General features: G+C 39.0%; 1 protein-coding gene and 2 pseudogenes across 3 annotated transcripts; 1 reads left to right on the forward strand and 2 right to left on the reverse strand.

The window, feature by feature from the left end:
* Window positions 1-495: 495 nt before the first annotated feature.
* Window positions 496-8,918, reverse strand: LOC144655480 (uncharacterized). 2 transcript variants are annotated; one of them, XM_078515734.1, is made up of 3 exons: window positions 8,512-8,918; window positions 4,321-4,437; window positions 496-1,400 (listed from the first exon to the last, which is right to left on the reverse strand). In XM_078515734.1, exon 3 carries the CDS (start codon window positions 1,177-1,179, stop codon window positions 691-693), a length of 489 nt encoding a protein of 162 aa, XP_078371860.1. In that variant the 5' UTR covers window positions 1,180-1,400; window positions 4,321-4,437; window positions 8,512-8,918; the 3' UTR covers window positions 496-690. The 2 variants fall into 2 exon arrangements, with proteins under 2 accessions (XP_078371860.1, XP_078371861.1); XM_078515735.1 differs by lacking the exon at window positions 4,321-4,437.
* LOC144654050 (KRAB-A domain-containing protein 2-like) lies at window positions 2,773-4,030 on the reverse strand (annotated as a pseudogene).
* Window positions 8,901-21,779, forward strand: LOC144655456 (uncharacterized; annotated as a pseudogene). The gene is made up of 5 exons (XR_013571112.1): window positions 8,901-10,261; window positions 14,406-14,642; window positions 16,859-19,649; window positions 20,061-20,387; window positions 21,340-21,779. The product of XR_013571112.1 is annotated as an uncharacterized LOC144655456 (transcript).
* The last annotated feature ends 128 nt before the right edge of the window (window positions 21,780-21,907 follow it).

Genomic DNA, 21,907 nt, shown 5'->3' on the forward strand with positions numbered 1-21,907 from the left:
CATGTATCGCAAAATTGGCTTCAACCATTTGCATATGGGAACGTGCCATGACGGAGACAAGAAATGCAGTTCTTTATGCCGAACTCGCCTATGCTGAGCCTGAACATCAAATAACGTTACGTTGCCACAAAAAAGTGTTATGGAATATGAACGAATTTTCTCCTTTTTAAAAAAACGAACTTTTGCTTTTTGTATTTTTAACATCAAATAACGTTACGTTGCCACAAAAAGTGCCATGGAACGAACTTTTTACCTTTTCATACCAAACTTTTGCTTTTTGTATTTTTGATAATTTCATTGGAACATCTATAGCCTGCTTTCCATCTCCTACCACCTAAAATAGAGGAGACCATTTTTGTGTTAGTGCTTTTCTGTGTTCTGTTTTAGAGCTTTGTTTAGTTTTGTTTTATTTGAGGGGACAGGGAGGATGTACACACGCTATAACATCTGAAATGATAAACAAAAGTTACTTCGCTTTAACGCAGGCTAGAAATAATCTGTTTCAATGTTTTATTGCATTACTCGTAACTGCAAGCAAATCACATATTCCAAGTATTCTACACCCAAACCACACCGTTTATTCGTTTGCTTCTCACTTATGTAAAGCACAGAAAGCGTTCAGTTTCTAAATCAAAAATTTTCTTTGTATGGCTTCAAAGTGCAAAGTTTCGTTCTGGTATATAGGTTTCTTTAGTGGTTGACAAACCATTTCTGGCCAACTTTGCCTGAGGTGTGTCCGCGATCCACGTGTTCGCCAACGGTCCAACGCGACATTTCTCTCAAGCCAGTTGTTGAAACGATTGTGAACCACCAATAGGCTTTGGGCTGGATCATCACCTCGTTCGGATTGGGTGCCGACTGCATGCTGACGTGGTTGAGGGATTGAGCAGCCACATGGTTTCCATCGGGAGACACAGCTAGGTTTTGAGCCTTGTATATGTTGCCTTGCTTTTCGTTTCCCTGCACACAGCGCACATCTGCTCCAGCTCTAACAGCCTGTACCAGGTTACTTCTGCTTCCAGTAAGGACATTCCCAGATTGGTCGTTTGAGAGGGCTTGGTTCCACGGTCTGGTGTCAACGAACCACTTCACTGCCAGTTTATAAGTGCTATCACCACGGTGCTTGTGTTCTCCGACATTGTACCTCGTTGCACGGACGGTTCCAGTGGTAGAAACCATCAACCACCACCAGTAGGCGTCATCCTGAAACCCGGTCAATCCTTTCTTACTGACGTGTTTCAGCGCCTGAGCTGTTACATGGCCATTCCTAACAGACAGATTGTCAGCTTCCGCTGTGTAGTAATTCCATTGTGGCACTTGGAAACGAACATTGTTGGCTCAATTTACGTTCTCCATAAATGCCAGCTGGTCACAGAGCAAATGTCTTGAGGATTCCCCATCTGTAATATCAGTCCAGGAATAGAAAGTTAATTTTAAAACACTCGATCTGCCAGTATCTAGATATTAGTAAGTAAAAATCACTCTTGTTCACTCATCCCCTTCCTGCCAGCTAGTGTAAAGGATGGAAGACAGACAAGCTTAAGACACTGTCTGACAGACAAAACTTTATTTACACACGGTTGAAAGACAACATCAGTATTAAAAGATCTATAATACTGTTTTACGTGTTTGCCGTGTGGGTGCCCAAGTACAAGTCATTGATTCCCTTTCTAAAGTTTGCAAGGTTAATGGCTTACGTAATTTAGATGGCAGTCCATTCTAAAAAAAACAGCTAGCCCTGGAATAACCAAAACTGTGTTTAAGATAATTAGTCCTTGGTTTGGGTACTTGCAAGATGTTCTCAGACCAAACAATCTGATTTTTTTTTGTCTGTAATGAGTATGACTGATCATAGTGAGCAAAGTGATAATTAAATTCCCATACCTGTATTATATTAATTATTCAATGATCATTATCATGACACATTTTGTTCCCAATGTCATGATAGAATAAGAGTTGGAAATAAGGGTTTTCTTAACACTGCTCTAAGAATGAATTTTTGTTTTCATTGCTTTACACTGTGTTAATTATGTAAGCAGGCATTTATAACAAAAATATTGTTGTCTGAGGATGCAACCGGATGGGATGCTAATCCATCACAGGTTGTATATTCTATCATTTGAACAGGTTGCCTTAACAAGTTTTACTCCTCAGTCCTGGGTGGAGTGAGGCAGCATGAGAGCAAAGACTTGCCCAAAAACACAACACAGTTCAAGCCAGAGTCCAATGCACTGGCCCTCCCCATGTCTCTCTTGGTCAAGCCTGTATTCAAGAGAAGCCTAAGTGGCGAGTGTTCCGGGTTCGAGCCCTGGCCGGGGTCACTGTGTTGTGTTCTTGGGCAAGACTCTTATAGTGCCTCTCTCCACCCAGGTGTATAAATGGGTACCGGCGAAATAATGCTGGGGGGTTCCCTGCGATGGACTAGCATCCCATCCAGGGGGGAGTAGAAATACTCCTAGCTGCTTAATGCTAAGGAAACCGGGATAAGCTCCGGCAGTATGCGCCACTTTGGCTCGAAGCTGACCTTTTTAACCTATAATTATACATATATGTTGTGGTTTAATTTTCATCTTGGCTCATTTTTTTTTCAAACCGGTTTATTCTTTTTAAACCAGTTCAATTTTTTTGAAACAGTTTATTTTTTTCAGGTCTTAGCACTTGTTGACAGGATTTCAGTCAATTTCCTTTAGGCATCCACTTTGTTATTATGGCTAATATTTGTCGTGATGCTTCTGTTCCAAGACGGAGGCTCTAACAAGTACTATTAGGTTTTTATGGGTAATGGTGAATTGGACTTGTTTTATCAACCCTGTCTATCTTTATTGCAACCATGTCATCGACCTTGAAACGTGGCTTTTTAGATTGTTTGGTTTGTTTTATCATCTGGGTGTGGTACTTGGTTTGTTGTTCACATATCTTCTTACGTTTGGATGGCCTTTCAACAGTTTCACGGTCATCACTGAGTTTGTCTGGATTTTTCATTTTTTCTGCATCATCCTCTTGTTCATGAGGAAGTTTACCTCCCTCATTGTTGACAGTAATCTCTCGATGGGCTTTTAGTCCAAATGCTGCCTCGTATGGAGTTGTACCAATTGCTCGATGAAACGTAATGTTTATTGTGTAGTCAGCCTCCATTGTGAATTCACACCATCTTTCTAGGTTCTTGGCACTTGAACCCATTATTAAATTTCTCAGGTCCTCTTTCCATGTTCTGTTATTTCTCTCCACCAAACCCTGAGTAGTTGGTGACCCCGGTGATCCATGGGTTAGTGTTATTTTGTTATTTTCACAAAAATAATTCAATTTGGCATTGAAAAACTCTCCTCCGTTATCTGTGAGAATTTTCTTTGGGTATCCATAGGTATGGCAGTAATGTTGTACAACATTCAAAACTTCATCTGCGTTTTTACAATGAAGTGGATGGCAGTTTATGAATTTGGTGTGATGGTCTATAAGATTAATTACCCATTTATGCGGTGTTGCACACGTGCAGGGCGAAGCTCTGAAGTCTATCAGATCAATTTCCAACAGTGAAAGAAAAGATGGTGCTTGTAATGGTTCGTTACTTCCTTCACTCTATGGGTAATTTGCTTTTGTTCAGAATGTTATCTACACAAGCTGACAAATAGGTTGACGACTTTTTGGTTCACTTCAGCAAAGTTCTGTTTTACCCAATGTTCAGTTTTCTTTCTCCGTCTGTGGGCAACTCTGTGGTGAGCAAATGACAGATTTTCGTGCAGCTGGCTCTTGCAAAGTACGATCTTGTTATCTTTACTTACTATTTGCTGATTCACATTTAATGTCCACTGCTTTCTGGTAATTGTTTGTATCTCACACTTGGACATTGTCTTCTGGAATTCATTTTGCGAATGCTTTTCATTAGCGAGTAGAAATGTCTTCGCTAAACAAGAGGGTAGGGAGGTAGGGACAAAAATTTCCCGTTCTTTTCTGTATTTATTCTTTTCAACCCCCCTTAAAATACCATGTCCCTATTTTTTCACCACACCCCAAAAGATGAAAGCCCTTTTAAGACAGGTGATAAATAAACTGGTTTAAAAAATTTGAACTGGTTTGAAAAAAATAAACTGGTTTGAAAAAAAAAAATAACCACTGTTAAAAATTAAACCACAACATATACACCTGGGGGGAGAAATGCAGCATGGGAACAAAGCATCTCGTCCAAGAACACAACATACAACTAGATCTCCCTCTTGGATAATCTCAAACTAAAACTTAAATAAGTAGGGTAACTTTCTTTGAGACAAGAGAAATTATGTCAATCATTTTCACATACAACAACAGCATGAGGATTACATGTACCTTTTCAAGTGGTAAGTTAGGGTAGAAATTCATCTCCGTTTCGTATAACCTTTCCACCAAAAACTATGTTATTAGTGCTTGTATAAACTAGATGAGCCACATTATACTGGCAGCAGGCTGCAAATAAAATAAACCACATAATTATTAACACTGCATTAAAAAATTAAAATCAAAACAGCTCAAGTATCTTCCATGAAGTTCATCACAAAAGAAGTGTTAACACTTAAACTTAGCTTGACTAATACTAATTATGCAAAGAAATAAAAAAAATAGCATTTATTGTTTACAAAATTTTATTGATAAAATTTATGCATCTTATTGTATTTATTCGATGAAGTGCAACAGCTAATAAACGCCCACCATGAAGGAAGGAAAAGTTAATAAGTACCCAGCCTCAAATAATTAAGCGTTTACGTCCCCCACAAAAAAAAAAACCTGAAGTGCAAAACAGGAGTATCGATTAATGAAATTGACTAAGTACTACTAACAGACCTCCCTGAAGACTGAGTGCTCTTAGTATTGTACAGAAACTTTCAATGAACAGTTTTATGTACAATTCTGCTTTGGAAGTATGTTGTTTTCCTAATGTTTAGATTCTGTAACTATGTTTTTCGCACTTCACTAAGAATAGAATGCTTAGCTGAATCATACATTGTAATTCATTGCAGAAGAACAAAAATTATCTTATATTTCTTTAATTAATTCTTTACAAAGAAAAATGTTGAGTAAATAATAAAGATGGTAAATTTTAAGCTCAGTAATAAATAATGAAGATGAAGTATTCAACATGGCACAAGCATGGGACAAAGAAAAAATCTGAGTCCCCGACGGGAATCAAACCCATGGCCTCCCAGTACTTCATCTTCATTAAAAATGTTGAGCTTGATTTATCATAATTGACATCATTCCATAATTTGATCTAAGATGGATGAAGAACAATTAAAATTTTGACAGATATATTGCAAGTTGAATAACCTCGGTGCACAGTCTCACTGAGCGACCAGGCCAAAGGCACCCATCAGTAAGATGTCAAAAAGGTCTAAAATTATATTGTCAAAAGGAAATGGAAGGCTACCGAGTGTTTAAATGATTTTTTTAAATTATTCTCCCTGAAATCCCAGCATTCCCTGTTCCTGGTTTTCCCATCCTTTTTAGTTTTTAACTGTTGTCTTATTTTTTTCTGAATATGGCACAATGTGGAACAAATTGTTCATTGTCACAGAGGTCAACTCTGATACAAATGTGTGCCTATCAATATAAACAGAACAAATTTGAACCTAGGACACCCTGATCTCATGGAACCTACTCTAACCACTGAGCTATGGAGGCAACCACAGTGGAGTGAGTCAAATACATTTGCTACAAGAGAAACATTGATTGTGTGGTTCTAGAAAATATCCCCATGGAGGGAATTTCACATAAGACCCCCACCCCTCTGGAATTTCCAGAGGCGTACCCCCCAGCCCCTCTGGAAAAAAAAGATAAATTGTACAATGCTCTAAATTTTAGGCCACCTCTCTTGTACACAGTTAATAGTGTTATACATGTACACTGTGTACATGTATAACTGATCGATTGGAAAATGTGTTAAAACGATACATACATGTGTTAAAACGATACATACTTGTGTTAAAACGATACATACATGTAAGACAAAATACAGAAATTTTCTCAAAAGTAAACAGACAAAATATCTGGTAGTCACTTGTCAAATTACCTTGTTGTAAAACCATCCCTTCCTTTTCATTCCAATCGCTTTAGAAAACCGCTAAATGTATTAGAACACAGATTTGAAAAGTGTTGATATGAACATGCATTCACTGTAGACGTGATCGCAAAATCGCTAATGATAAATGTGGATAAATGTAAAGTGAAATAACAACTAGGATAAAGTGAAAGTAAATGAAGAAGCGTTCTCAAGTTGAATATTCAAAAAAATATATTTTCCGAGTTCCCCCAATGGGAGTCGAACCCATGACCTTCCAGAATACCGGTTGGACGCTCTAACCACGTCACTGAGCTATGGGAGACTCGTGGTGAGCGAGGTACATGAATATACTATAGCTAGGTTCTTATGTGTGACACATGTCCTGCCAACTGCAGGCTCAAATATGCCCAAATGATAAATGTGGATAAATGTAAAGTGAAGTTGCCATTATACTTATTCTGGAAGGTCATGGGTTCGACTCCCGTTGGCATAGGCGTACGGGCACCTTCGGACCTGGGGGGGGAGACCTTATCGCCCGACAAAAAAAAAATGGCATGGGTTGAAAGCGAAAAAGAGGATATAAAATGGACAACAAAACGTGAGAAATAGTTGTGTACAAACCTTACCTGCTTGCTTAAAGGAAACGATAGTTCTTTAATTAATTTCGTGGCGTTGCCCGAACGTGTCAATGCACTGAATCCTTTTCTGCGGAAATATTTTATTTATTCACTCTAGTTCAGCAAAAATTAAAGTACTTTTGGGGGCCAATTTACATTGTTTTCCCCAACTTCCCCAACTATAAAAAGGTTGAAAAATCAGGGATGAATGGGTTAAAACATTTCGTTGAACGTTTTGACCTGGTAGTCTGAGAACTAACATGAATCAAACGCATTAGCTTCATCACACTGGAGCCACCGTGCGCAAATGCTCAAGCTATGGAAAAGCTGATTGCAACTGAATCAGACTGAAGGGCCACGCAGAATTGCGAGAAAAATCGAACATGATTATAGCAATTGCGAGAAGAAACGAAAGCAGATGAATGAGAAATTTGGACTTTGAACCACAAACTTCGGTATATTTCCAATACTTTTTCTGTTGATGTATAATTCGTTTTGAACGTATGTTGAGATTTTTCGGCTTATTTTCTATTATTTCTCTAGGCGTGTTGCCCGAATTCTAAGCATTTTGCCCGAAAAATTCGGCACTGGGGGAGCTGCAGCCCCCCTCGCCCCCCCGCCTCGTACGCCTATGCCCGTTGGGGGAACCCGGAAAATCTTTTTTCCGAGTATTCAACTTGAGAACACTTCTTCATTTACTATCTAATATTTTTCTAGCATTTGTTCTGTTTATATAGATAGGCATATCAGAGTTAAGAGGAAATCCGCCAGGACTTCGAGTAGTTATTGGACAAAATTATGTACCAAAACTATTTACACCTGATTGCAAGCTTTTGTGTTACTGCTTCAAATATCTTATCGAAAGAAATCTTTTCTAACAACACCACACATCCAAAACACATTTTGAAGTTCCGCTGAATTCCACTGAATCGCTTAAAAGATGTAAGCTTTTGTCCATAGCTTGTGAACTTTAAATATCATTTTCTCAGACTCTGATAAGAAATTGTTGTACCAGAATTATTTCCACCTTATTGCAAACTTTTTTGTTACTGCTTCAAATATCTTATCAAAAGAAATCTTTTCTAACAACACCACACATCGAAAACACATTTTGAAGTTCCGCTGAATTCCACTGAATCGCTTAAGACGAATTTACAAAATGGCTACACGTGAGATTTTGCCTATACCTTGTGAACTTTGAAATTCATTTTCTCAGACTCTGATAAGAAATTGTTGTTGGTGTTATCACGGATAATATATTACTTACATCTTTACCTTTTATTAAGGGTGGGAAATAACGCAATAGAATTTAAATTATTCTGGAAATTGATTTTTGTCCAACTTTAATAAATATTACTCGACTTCCTAGTTGATTCCGTCTTAACCTCTTTGATAAAGAACAGTCTTATTAACGCCTGGACTATTTTTCTGTAATCTTATGCACCTATCAATGTTAAGCCGCTGGGGAGGGGGGGGGGGGCATAGGCGGGGGATTTGACAGCAATCGTTTGCCCCCCCCCCCCCCCCAGCAGCTTAAAATTGATACGTGTATTAGCCATGGAATTTCCAATTCAGCTAAACTACAGGATACAGGCACTCTTTTCAAAACAGATATAAACGGTGGGCTTGGTGGCTTGATTGTGGCTGCTGCGAGAAACAAGCCACCAAATCAACACACACCTAATACTTTTACTGCCGAGCCAAATGAGTCCTGTATTCAGTAGTTGCTCCTACATGTATGCTATTGCATTGGCGAGGACGAAAATTCACGCATATAAATTGAAACAGTTGCCAGATTTACTTATCTTCTCCTACAACGGACTTATTTTTCCGGTTTTTCTATCAAATACTTAAAGCAAAACTAACCTTGTGAGTGTTGTAGAGACTCAATTCAAACTGAATCTGTCAGCGTCCCTGTAAACATCTACGTAACTCTGAACACCAGAAAAACAAGCGCTCTCATTGTGCAAACCAGGGCACATAATTTCCAATTCCCTGTATGCTGTTTTATCTATAGGCCAAATAATATCAAATAAATTCACTTCTGCTCCTTTCTTCTTCAGCGCATTTCCCAACTTGTGGCAAAAATAGCCTCCTCCTCCCGTCACAAGCACTCTTTTTCCTTGAAATTAGACAAGATTTGCCGGGTCTCATCGGTCTCTTCCGCCATTTTGTATGAGCCTGCAGTCAACCAGCAGGAAACTCGATATCACTTTGTGTAAGCTTTAGTTTTGTATCGCAACGTTTAGACAGCTTCCGGCATGTTAGGAATATTTGTGATCAGTGTGACATGCTCCGCTAGCAACTACGTACAGAATGAGTAAACCAGTTAAAGTCAAATAATCAGTGCACATAATGGACAATGGGCAAACAGCAAGAACTGGTCACCAAAGCAGTAACGTCGGAGAACAGAAAATCTGCAATGTCATGTTTCTCTGCAACGAGTGGAAGTCGTCAAAGGGTGGTTTGTCGACCTTCAACAGAGAGTTTGCTGTTAATGTGGCTAAAACATCGAGTTGTAGCATTAAGGTTCACTGTTATGTCTCGCAAAGCGACGAACTGGACAGAGAAGATGCCAGACGACACGGAGTGAACTTAATCACTGCTGAGAGTATTCCTGGATCTACTGATCAACTCGATTGGTTGAAAATTCCACCACCGGAACTTCCGCATCCCGATGTCGTGGTTGGCCATGGAAGGAAGTTGGGCATCCCTGCCTTTTTCATCGTTCAAGCTGCAAAGTGCAAGTGGGTACATTTTGTCCACGTGTTTTGTGAAGACCTTGGAAAATTCAAGCTAACAGAAAGCGGTGCAGATACAATTGAGGAGAATGAGAACAAACATAAAAGTGAAATCGAGCTGTGCAGAGCTGCAGATGCAGTTGTCGCTGTGGGTTCACGGCTACTACGGAAATACAGCAGAAGTCTCCCAAATGTTAAGGTAGAGCTCATCACCCCTGGCATTTTGGAAAAGTTTTCCAATGAACCGACACAGTTGACCACATGCACAGTAGCAAAGCGGAAGTTCAACGTCTTTATGTTTGGCCGGGCAACATTTGAGGATCTTACTCTCAAAGGTTATGACATTGTAGCAGATGCCATAGGTTCTCTTGGAAAAACATTTGAGCTAACATTTGTTGGCTCGCCTACAGGTGAACACAGAAAAATAGAACAATGGTTTCTTGACAACACACGCATAAGCCGCAACCAAATAACAATCCGCAAATACTGCCATAAGCAAAATGAGCTTAAAATGATGTTCCAAGAATCAGACTTGGTTGCTTTGCCTTCTAGGACAGAAGGCTTTGGATTGGTTGCCCTGGAAGCTATTTCTGCTGGTGTCCCTGTGCTTGTTACTGATGAATCTGGAATAGCTGAGGCTTTAGAGAAAGTAGAAGGTGGAGAGTCTGTTATTGTCGAGTCAGAAGATGTTGGAGTGTGGGCAGAGAGGATCCAACAGGTATCCAGCCAAAGTCTTGAAGAGAGAGAAAACAAGGCCAAATTACTCAGAGAGAACTACGAGAAGACCTACTCTTGGAGCACAGAATGTGAGAAATTCAAAAAGATGATTCAGGATTTAGTGGGCCAGCCACATGCTACTTCTATTCAGAAAAATGGTATGTACATGCATTTACATTTGCCTTTCTTGATAGTCTTGTTTGTTTTAGAAAACAGCTTAATTTTTTGAAAAAAAAAAAGCTTTATTCTACTAAAAGCTGTTTTCTAAAGGGTTTATGTTAACAATTTCCATATGAAACAAGTCATGCATAATTTGTTTAAAAAACTCAAGATGAGGAGGGTATTTAACAATTATTCGCCGAAGGCGAAGTGATTATTGTTGAATAATCCCCGAGACGAAGTCGAGGGGATTATTCAACAATAATCACTGAGCCTGAGGCAAATAATTGTTTTAGTATAATTTTTAGAGGTGATCATCAAGAACTTAAAAAAATAACGATAGCAAACAAGAAAACAGCAAACACAAGTGTTCACTTGCATACGGTGTAAACCAGTTTAAATCATCGAAATCTTGCAATCAGAATTTATTTAGTTATAAAGTAATAAAACGGAACAAAACAAACACAATGAGAAAGATGAATGGTCGGTACCTTTGTGTGATTGTGGATGACTTCTAAGCGAATGTGCGAATCCTCTAAAAATGAGAAGCTCCGGTGAGAAGAGAACTAAATAATGTTTGCTCAATCAATCTGACTGAGTTTCTCATCGATCGCCAAAACCGCCGTGTTTACGATCATTTCTAATGCCTTGAGAAACATCTCTTGAAAATATTTTCGGTCCAAAAGCCTTCAAGGCTTGGACTTGGACTGGTTTCTTTCAAATCAAAGAAATTTTCATTCAGCAAAAGCGGCCATGTTTACTTGCCTGGATGTCAAAGGTGGCGTGGCTAAGTAACCAAGCCTTCAAAGCTTGTATAATCACCTCGCGCAGGGTGATTATAGCCTCATAAGCCGAGCTTCTGGACCAATCAGAATGCTTCCTTTATTCTTATAAACACCTCTGAAATTATACTAAATGTCAATATTCCTATTTTCAGTTCTTTCAGTCCTGGGGAAACTCCCCTATAAATATGACAGGCAAAATTCATATGGGGTAAACTTTGTGGATTGTTACCTCTTAGGATAGTACAGTGTAGCTGTTCTTGTTAGTTATAACTTTTAAGGTCTTCAACCTGAAAAATGGCAGAAACCATAACCATAATTATTTGTTATATACCATTAGTTTTTATTTCTGTGTTGCCAGTGCTAGTTTGTTTGTTATTGTAGAAGTGGTACCTCAAACTCTCAGGGAGGGGGGGGGGGAAGGGGGGATGAATTTGGGTATATCAAGATATCAAGTTTCTGGTACCTGTTAGGGGTGTTTTCAAAAAAAAATTCAATGAGCAGCCCTGTCAGTTTTATTGGGAGTACATGTACATGTGTAGTTCCCCAGGCAGTATGTCAAAAGTCAAACTGCTATTTAAAAAAAACCTCCTAGAAACTCTAACATTTCTTAGTTGGCCCTGAGGGACTTGTCATTTATTATGGGGATGAGGAACCTAGAAAAAGCTGCTTTTCATTACTCCCTAGCTGGTTTGGCATTTTGTGCAAAAGAGTGACTGTGTTTTACACTGTACATACAGCCAAAATTGCCATATTGAATGATGTCATCAACCACTAATTAAATTAATTGAATACAGTGCAACACATGTGGGTGGTGGACACTTGCTTTAGAGCAATTTCCGACCCGATGGCTGACCCAAAAAGGAAAACTGATTAAATTACATTCGAATGAAGAAAAAGGTGCCTTACCCACCTACTAGCATTTCAATGTGTTATGAAGCTATGTTTACAGAGTGTGAAGATTGATTGATTAATCAATTTAAGTCGATGCTTTTGCGATCAGCGGATCCATCTGGTATAATGTATTCAATATGGTGGCCAGAGGCCTAGATGTACGTTGGTGTACAGGTCTAAAGATAAACAAGGGTAGTGCAAATTACCAGTATAACTTATGCATTCCATTTGGGTAGTCCATCGGGGTATTCCATGGTGGGGTCAGTGTGGTTGATCTTGTATAATTAATGTTTTCAATTTATTTTAATTTGCATATTGCCATCAGAGGAAAAATTTCAATGAATGTTCTGGAAGCATTTTATTAAGGTGGTAAAGGGTCCACAGCTTTGTAATCCGTGAAGGCACTTTTTGCCCTAGCCCGCTTGTGAATGGTGAAATGGCTATCTTTTTCCTGTGAAACAGGAATTACTTATGAATTACATGTAGGCCTTTTTTTCCCCTCGTGAATGATTAAATGGCTATTTTATTTTTCGTTAACACAATCTTGAGCCCCTTTTACCACCCTCTTTCAAGGAAATGCCTTAAATTCAATAGTCAATGATAACTGAACATGCATGAACGCATGGTGTTAACAGTAATATTATTATTGTGTTTTTCGTGCTGTACCTTCTGTCATCTGCCTTGATGTCAAAAATCATCAATCATCAAGACCATTACTTCATGCGCACTTTTTTATGTGTTGTCCTATGCATTTTCCGAAAGTGTTATTTCTTTACTCTGTCTCAAGTCAGTCACGAATGAGATGACTACTTACCAAATGCGGCCAATGACAATCTTTTCTCAAAGAAATAGTAGCCAAACTGTGTTTTTTTAAGACCCGTTTTAAGCTCCTTTAATTTTATGAATATTTTTCTCTCAAGTTTGAAATAATTTTTCTATGCCATTCAAGAGTCTGAGTTTATTCAATACAATAAAAAAGACTTTTTCAAGTCTAAGCAGGAATGTTACATTAGGTACTGAGGGAAATGACCAGAGCCAACCATGACCCATTGTGACTTCATCGTTCATAACAGTTGACTTGTGGCCCCGGGTGGGGGGAAAGTTCTCTCATATATATGAAAGAGGCCGGGATGCCTGTCGTCTCAATTACAGGGTGTACATTTTGTTTTTTGGTCCCACCTAGGGTGTTCCGGGCAAAACACCAATATTTGTAGCTGTTAAGGTCTTGTTTAGAGTTTCACGTAAAGAAATAAAGAAATTATAATTTTTTAATATTAGTTGCAGTTGGTATCTTTCAGGGGTCAGAAAAAGCTTGAACCCTTCCCAGAGTTGTCTCTTTTAGGGGTTCGTTTCAAAAAATTTTTACGAGCATCGCCACCCCTTTCATATGGGAGTGCCCCCCTCCCCCTAGGCTTGTGGCAAGGTCTACTAAAAGTTTTTAATTCTGTGTGGTGCTGTGTGGTGCTAAAAGTGGATGTCTACTTCACCAACAGAAGTTAAATAATTTACATGTACCTTTTAAAAAAAATTTTCATGTTATTCAAGCATTTGATTCAGAGCAAGTTCAGTAGAAATCAGCGAAATGCCGATTTCTAGAACCTCAATGGGAAACAAAGGTTGTTTCAAGAAAATGGACGTAAAATTGCAGAGTTCGACTTTGAGTAAAGTTTGTTGATATGAAAGAATGTCATGTGCTATTTTTTTTTTTTTGATAATTTCTTTAGGAGTTCAAACAAAATTTTGAAGAAAAGAATGCAAAATTCTGAAAGGGAGAAGGAAAGTGGGGTGGAGAGGGGGAAGGGGGTGGTTAGCAATGGTGGAATTCTGAGATGAGGGCATGGGGGTAGAGCATTTTACTGACACAAAACACAAAAAAGTGGTTAAATATGAACCGCTCAGTTTTAAGCTTCTTCAAGATGCAAGTTATTTTTGATATGCATTTTTGACCGCTCAGTGTATCTCAGTTGTTGATGCACTGAGTTGATGCCACACTGGACAAATTATGTGATTTACAACCGAAGACAAAAGTAAGTGGCACGCTTACTCAGAGGTGATACAAATGTAGAACGTTGTCAATGTTGCATGCCATAAAAACTCTTCATGAAAATAGACTGTTTGTACAATATGTTTGGGAGCTCAACGTAGTTTCAAATCCTATTTATCCTAAGCTGAAAGCGCTTCCGTCTTCTCTCTTGGACTCCTTATACCTTAATGAAATTTTAATGGTGTGTACAGCATCATAAACGTTTTTTCTGATGGCAGTAAGGTGTTCTTTGTTTTGTTACAACATGAATTCCAGATACTTGGAAATTACTTCTTTACTTGCTTTCTTGCGTACGTACACTTACATTTCAACCGAGCCATCCACTACATTACATTGCGTGCTGTAACATTGAGACATGAGAACGATTGTTATTATCTAACCCGGTATCTAAGTGTTAATAAATATGTTATTGATGTCACGCAGACTATCAGATCACTAACCAGGAGATTGCGAGGAGACCACTGGATGGTAGAAAGCTATCAATGGAGCAGGCTCCTGTTTGCAATTGCGTGGAAGTGACAGGTCTAAACAGGGCAAATACAACTAAGGATGCAGTTATCTACTATTTTGGCAACCCCAAGAACGGCGGTGGTGATGTTAGCAACGTCAAACTTAACGTAAAGGGAGGATGGGCATTGGTTTACTTTGAAAATCCACAAGGTATTCAACATCTATCTTCACACAAACCATAAGTTTAGGTGAAACAAGATGCAACTGAATAACTGCTAACATGAAACTGTAAAATCGTACTAGACTGTATATTCATATTTATATTATTCGCCTATAAACAAAAACACTGCCTCCTTAAGCAAATTCTATCTATACCGAGCGCAGCCTTTTGGGGGAATCGTTTTCAGTAAATCTACTGAATTGTCTTGAAAATGGTCTTGACAGCACAAATGTTGTAATTATTTTTGAAAACACAGCAACGCTCTTCAATTTTCAGAATATGTTTCGATGTTTCAAACATCATCATTGGCCATAATCAATTCGAAGTAAGGTTACAAAATGATCGTTATTTTATGTGTAACAGCCTATACATTGGCTCTTTATAAATTCAAATATTCGTCAAATACGTCTTTCCGCACCGGAAGAAAAGTCATATTCTCCAATGTTGGCAAACATGAATGGACTTGTGTTCACGCTATTGACTTTGAAAATTCTAAGACCTAGCTATATAGTTCAAACGTCGTGCTTCTGCCGTGCGACTGTAGCACGATAGAAACACAACAAAAATGATGGTGATCCAACAAAAATGGCGCCGTTTTCCAAATTGCAGCAAAAACTCGTTCTTTAAAAATCATTGCAAGACTCAAGAAAAAGACAAAAGATAGGTAACAGAAAAAACTTTTCCTTTTGCAAGTACGGCGAATGTTTGTTTCTTTGCCCGACTGGTTTCCGAAAACTTGCTTATTTCAGATTCAGCCTCGCTAGCTTCTTTGCCCTGCTCCCAGTCATGACTGTCATCTTCTTCGTTGAATGAAACATTCTCGCCGTGCTTTTTAGCAGAGAAAATTTCGCTTGTATTCCTTTGCCTGGCCGCCATGTTGTTGCAGTCTAGCAAGAATAAAATCCAATGCGCATACTCCGTAAAGGATAATTATCCTCGGGTCTCCTCGTAACTCCTCGCGGAAACGTACATGTAAATGTTCGGTTACCGCCGGATCTTTTTAATAAGCAACGTTTTCCTTTTATTTTCAACCGATTGTAAAAAGGGAACAACATAAATTTTCTGTCTGTGACATCGAATTTTTTGTTAGGCGAGTGCAAATGTGATGGCTAAATGATAATACTTACTTACGAGTTGACTTTATTTAATTTGAAGATAATATAATGATTGTTTGTATAGCGCATTTCCCAAAGCTTAATACACTTCGCAATAAGTGTCAGTTGATGAAATTGGACATCAGATACACATAACCAGATTTGGCATAGGAAAGTGCATTTCAGAGATTCATTTGCAATATTTTTGAGACCCCTCTTTTGACAAACTGACACTGCCGCCACATGTGTAACGATGCGCGATTTTTCAGATTTACAGTAATCTTTTGGACATCTTATCTCCTCAACGAATTTGGTGACGTCCCATTTTTTTCTACACCTCTAACGTAAGTTACTCATAATCTTACAGTTTGGAGTTTGGAGTTGTGACACATGATAAAAATAATATGAAAATGAAAAAAATCTCTAAAGTTGTATTCCTTAATATGGAATTTTGCCTTAAGTAAACAAAGACACTTTTTCAAATTTATAGTTTCTTCTCTAAGAGTGTTAATGTCAAGTTATAATGTGTCTTTATGTGCTGAAGACTTTGTCTTTGAATGGAAAGAATCGAAAAATCCAGTTCTTCTTTGCATACGAACAAAAATAAAATATTTTTTTTAAAATAATATGAAAATGAAAAAAAGTCGGAAATGTATTCCTAAATAAAATATCTTTTTTTTAAGTAACCAAAGGCACTTTTTCAAACTTTAAATTTTCTTCCCGAAGGAAGCTAAAGTCAAGTTATAATATGTTTTTAAAAGCTAAAGACTTTGTCTTCGAGGGAAAAGAATCGAAAAATTCCAGTTCTTCTTTGCACGCGAGCGCAAATAAAATTTTTTTTAGATTCCCGATTTTAAGCCATTGACATCATTCCATTTCCCGATCGCAGGAGTAAGATTCATTTAAAAGACGTTTCGAGCGAAAAAAAAAATCGTTATTTTTCAAGTGATCTGCCTCCATAATGCTTGATATCTACTGACATTTGCTTTTAGGGTACTATGTGTTTAAAAGAACCAGCGTTATAGCAATAGTAAGAGTACATTTAACGGTTTGTCGCTATGTAACGACTATCATAACAAACTAACCTGTTGGTTTAACATTCTACCCAGCAGTTGTTGCCGAAGTAGTGAGAAAGAACCACGCCCTTAACGGTGCACAGTTGGAAGTTAGACCCCAGAGTCCCTTCCTTGGAAAGCCAGTCTCTCAGCCGGATAAACGTGATGTTCAACTGACGAAAAGTATCCCCGTAAACGCACAAGTAATGGTTTTTATTTTTGAACGCTTCAAGGCTGAATTTACGCAAGTCCAGCATGTACATGGTGTCAAGATAACCTGGGACGAAAACGCTAGCAGTATCACTGTTACACCGGTGAACAAAGCATCAGCAGACAAGAATGGATTTGACGTTGCATGCGACGATATCACGTCTTTTCTAGATGCGTTTCTGACAACCATCGAGCGTGTGCTTCCGCCGGCTTGGCACGCTGTGGTGGATTACTTCAACAAAAATGATACTTCCGTGAAGGAAAAAGTGAAGTTTCAGTGTTCAGGTCAGCAACATGCAATTGCGTTAACAGGAAAGAAGAAAGATGTGGAGGAGCCTTGTGAAAGAGTTACAGGCCTTGAACACAAGGATCGACAGAAGGATGAATCTTGAGGCATCTAAAACGACCAGTGTTATTGATATTCCACTAAATCGGCTACAGTTCTTGAGGGATCTAGACTTTCAGAAGGAACTGGAAACTCAACATGAAGAAACACAAGTTACGCATCCTCTTGGACAAGGGAAAGGTTGAGATTCGTGCTCCTCAAGACACTGTTCACAAGGTGACTGCAGCAGTTTGGGAAGCAGTTGCCAACATAAAGGAATTAAGCCTTGAAATGTCCCAGAATGCCGTGGAAATTCTAAGGAGTAGAGCGTGCCAAGCATTCATGAAGGACCAATTCACAGCCAACAATTTACAAGCTGCCTTGGCTTTTGATGCTGAGAACAAGGAAAATGTTGTCATCATGGGAATAAAAACTGAAGTTGCTGAAAAAGCTTCCGAGTTGGTTAAAGAGTTTGGTTGTTGAAGACTGCCTTGACTCAGATGAGGATCAAGTCCAGCTGGACATAAGTGACAAGTGGCGCCAGCTAAGATATAAACTGACCGAAAAGCGCATTTTAAGCCTCTCCTTTGATAGAAGCAACAAGAAAATATGGCTAGTGGGAACAAAGGAAGACGTTTCTTTCGCCCTGGGAGCTGTCAAGCGCTTCTTGAAAGAAAATACCATCGTCAGTAACGTGGTGGGACTTCCAAGAGGTTGCAGGCGGTTCCTTGCAAAGTACCGAGAACAGGAACTTCGACAAATAGAAGACGGGCTGAAAGAGCACTTTACACGTGTCAAGAGAATCGAAGATGATGAAGATTTGGTGGTTTCTGGAACGACTGACGGAGTTGTCAAAGTTACGAATTTGATTGAAGATCTGGCTTCCAAAGTTGCACGCCGAAAGGTTTTTCTTAACAAACCAGGAATGCGCAAAGTACTGGGTCGAAGCAAGGGCAAGAAACTGATGAGTCTGCTGGAGAGTGAGAATAAATGTGTCATCGAACACTTTTTCCCTCCAAAAAAACGAGAAGAAGTGGAAGAAGAAGCCAATAAAAAGAAGAAAGAGAATATGTGCAACTTCCTTACACCGGAAGGGAAAACCGTTCTGGTTTATAACGACAACATCTGCAATCGTGATGTGGACGTCATTGTCAACGCTGTAAATTCTAATCTCCAGCCCGTGGGTGGCGTTTCCAAAGCCATTGCTGATGTAGCGGGAGAAGCAATCAAGGATGAATGTGAAAGATATATCATCTACCGAGGGCCAGTGCTAGAAGGGCAAGTGGTTGTTACGTCAGCAGGAAAGCTGCCTTTTAAGAAAGTCATTCACGCCGTAGGACCAAGATGGAGAAAGGAAGCAACCCGGGAAAAGGCATCGGGTAAATCTGCAAGAGAGGAAAAGCTTTTACGTTCTGCAGTAACAAATGCCTTGTATGCTGCTAAAAGCTTTAAATCAGTCGCAATTCCAGCCATCGGTACAGGAAACTACAGATGTCCACCCGAATTGTGCGCCCAAATTATGATCGACTCGGCACTAGCGTTTTCCCAAGAAAATCCACGTTGTCGTTTATCTGAGATTCAGTTTACCATTATTGACGTTGACGTTGTGACGGCCTTTGTCAAGGAGATGAATTCCAGATTTCTGCAGAATCCCAGTTACCAAACGCATTCAGAAGTTAAAAAGTCTAGTATTTCTGACTGGTTTGGATTTGGAAATAGTTGCTCAGCAACTCCGCATACCACACCATCAAAGAACGCCCTGGGTGTGAAAGGACAGAGCTACTTGGAAATTTTTGCAGGGACTAAGCAAGATATTGATAAAGTCGTCAAGGAAATTGAAAAGGATGTGGCTGATCAATGTAAACAGAAAGTGATCGAACGTGATGCCATAAGCAAACTCTCCAAACAGACAAATACGGAAAATAAAGGAATTAGAAGTAAAACACGATACCATTGTAACCATCGAAGAGGCAGTTGGCCGCATAAGTATAAGGGGTGATGCAGAAGATGTGTTAGATGTTGCCACCACAATTCACGAAATCGTCAACCAACAGATAGAGGAAGAGCTCGCTCGAGGGGTCGAGGATCTCGTCTCCAAAAACACCCAGTGGTTCTTTAATAATGATGATGGCAGTCTGGAACCCTATGACAACAGCATTAACTTGCAGATAGAAAAGGCGTTTGTTGATGGCCGAAATTCTGTTATAGTCCTAATTGATGATGTCAGATTTAAGATTGACTTCAAGAATATGAAGGAAACTTGTCTTGATGACGGAGATGAAAGAGGTGTCGTCCGAAAAGAAATTGGGAAAGGTAAGTTATTTTAACTAACAACTAATTGATAACTTCTCCCATTTCATGCGATATAATGGTTATTCCGTTACTGCTATTTGAATACATGAAGCAAGTTCTGGGAAAGAAACCTTATTGATTCGCTTTCACATATACTTTTTTTTCTTTTTTTATTTTGTCGTAACGTCATAATGTAAAGGACAATTGGCAGGTACAACTCTTTACAGTGACGATATACAACCGCAAAACCACGCGAATTTAAGAAACAAAATTACTCAACGACATTTTCTGAAAAATTGCTTTAGTTATCATCAGACAGCTACCACAAACTTGAAAACCGCAGACTTAACTTATTGCGGAAGTCGTCCACGTTCTACAGTGTTCGAAACTTGTACATGGAAGTTGTAATTATTTTGTAAATTATATTTACAGGTATTCCATTACCTATCGAATGGGGCATGCATCCAAAGGACAGTGCTGGCAAAGAGAAAGAGGTTCATCTAGTGCCATTGGACCCCTTCAATGACGCGAACAAATACAAAAAGATAGAAGACGAAGTCCGCAAGACCTCCAACATCACCATCACTAAGATTGAAAGAGTGCAGAACCCTGCCCAGTACCGTGTGTATATGGTAAGAAAGGAGCAGATGGAACAAAAGAATGGGAGCAACGAAAAAATACTCTTCCATGGTACCGCCCAAGGCAGCTGCGCCTGTATCAACAAATTTGGCTTCAACAGAAGCTATTGTGGGAAAAATGGTAAGATCCTAATTAAATGTTAAAAAGTGATGAGCCACTATTTACTTCAATTTCTAAGCACATTTGGGCGAGAAATCTTTATTTAACAACACTCAAGAAGCTAGAGTCGCCCTCGGCTATCACCTCGGGCGACTTTTATGCTTCTATCGTGCTTAGCAACCTCCCACGTGTCTGTAACCTAAAAGTGCTCGCTGTGACGTTTACCATTTGTTTTATAGCACAACTTTTAGGCGATTTATTACAATTTCTTTGAGTTAAAAGTGCGCGGGCTTATTTAAACAATTGCGTGTAGTGATCAAACAAATTTTTGAATTATTTCATGATCAAACTTGCATTATACCTCAAAGTTTTTCAGCACTATGGAGAAATGGTTTTGTCTAATGTTTAGCTTTTTAAATTCACAGGAAAATCGAGAAAACATATAAAAACTCGTAAAGTTGTGGCACTTTCCTGTGCCATGTCGCATCAGATCAGCGCGAGCCCTCAGGTCGAAGGCAAACGACAGCGTGCATCCATGGGCAAATAGTAGACGTTAAATTGACCAATCAAAACGCGCGATTTACTTTAGTTGTGCTATAAAACTAAACAGTCAAAGTTTTCGGTTCTTGATAATCACTCAAAAAGAATTTTTTTCTTAAATTGAATCAAACTGTACATACACACTAAACGGATTGAATCGACCAAGGACATGATCTATGAGAGTTGTGAACGTTGTACAGTTTTGAAGTGGTGGTTATCGACGGGCACATTTTGATTTGTCTATGCTGGCCACTTATCTAGGATCGAAAAAGAATTGCTGCAATTTAGTATTGATTATTATTTATTCACAGTCAAAGCATCTTATTGTATCAATAACAAACTAAATTATATCCTGCATGAAGCTAAATTAAGCGGTACAACTGAATTTGTGCGATTCAAGGTCGTGAATGGTGCCATTCTTATCTGTTTGTAGCCACTGCGTATGGAAATGGCGTTTATTTTGCCCGAGATGCTTCATATTCTACACAGTCAAGGTATTCGCCACCCGATGGAGCAGGAAACCGCTACATGTACCTTGCACGTGTCCTTGCTGGTGAATACACGACTGGACGCCAGGGAATGATCACCCCACCACCCAAGGGAAGTGACGCCACAGATGCTTACGACACTGTCGTGGACAACCCTGGAAATCCAAGTATATTCGTTGTGTTTTATGATAATCAGTGTTACCCTGATTATCTAATAACTTTTAAATGAGAAGGCCAAGTCTTATGTGCTAATTAACCGTAAACGCGCACTGGAGAGCCTCTATAAATGCTTAATACCTTTTAGTTTATCATTTGAGAGAATTACTACTTTTATAAGACAATAACTGCAATTCTACTTTTGTTATGTTATTTTTGTAATGTAGCCAGTGTTAGTTTTTTTTCTTGAGCTCATTTGCGTGGGGTCGCGGCATGTCTTCTCTGTCCTAAGAAATAGCCTGGAAAGTAGATTCTTTGCAGAAATTCCTTCATTTACAACACCCCGTCTCTATTTGG

The sequence above is a fragment of the Oculina patagonica genome, chromosome 5, assembly GCF_052425735.1.
Source record: "Oculina patagonica isolate OP01 chromosome 5, crgOcupat, whole genome shotgun sequence".
Classification (NCBI taxonomy): Eukaryota; Metazoa; Cnidaria; class Anthozoa; order Scleractinia; family Oculinidae; genus Oculina; species Oculina patagonica.

Excerpts from the sequence above, each read along its gene's own strand:
- LOC144655480 (XM_078515735.1), bottom strand. The coding sequence starts at position 1,179 with ATGGTTTCTACCACTGGAACCGTCCGTGCAACGAGGTACAATGTCGGA.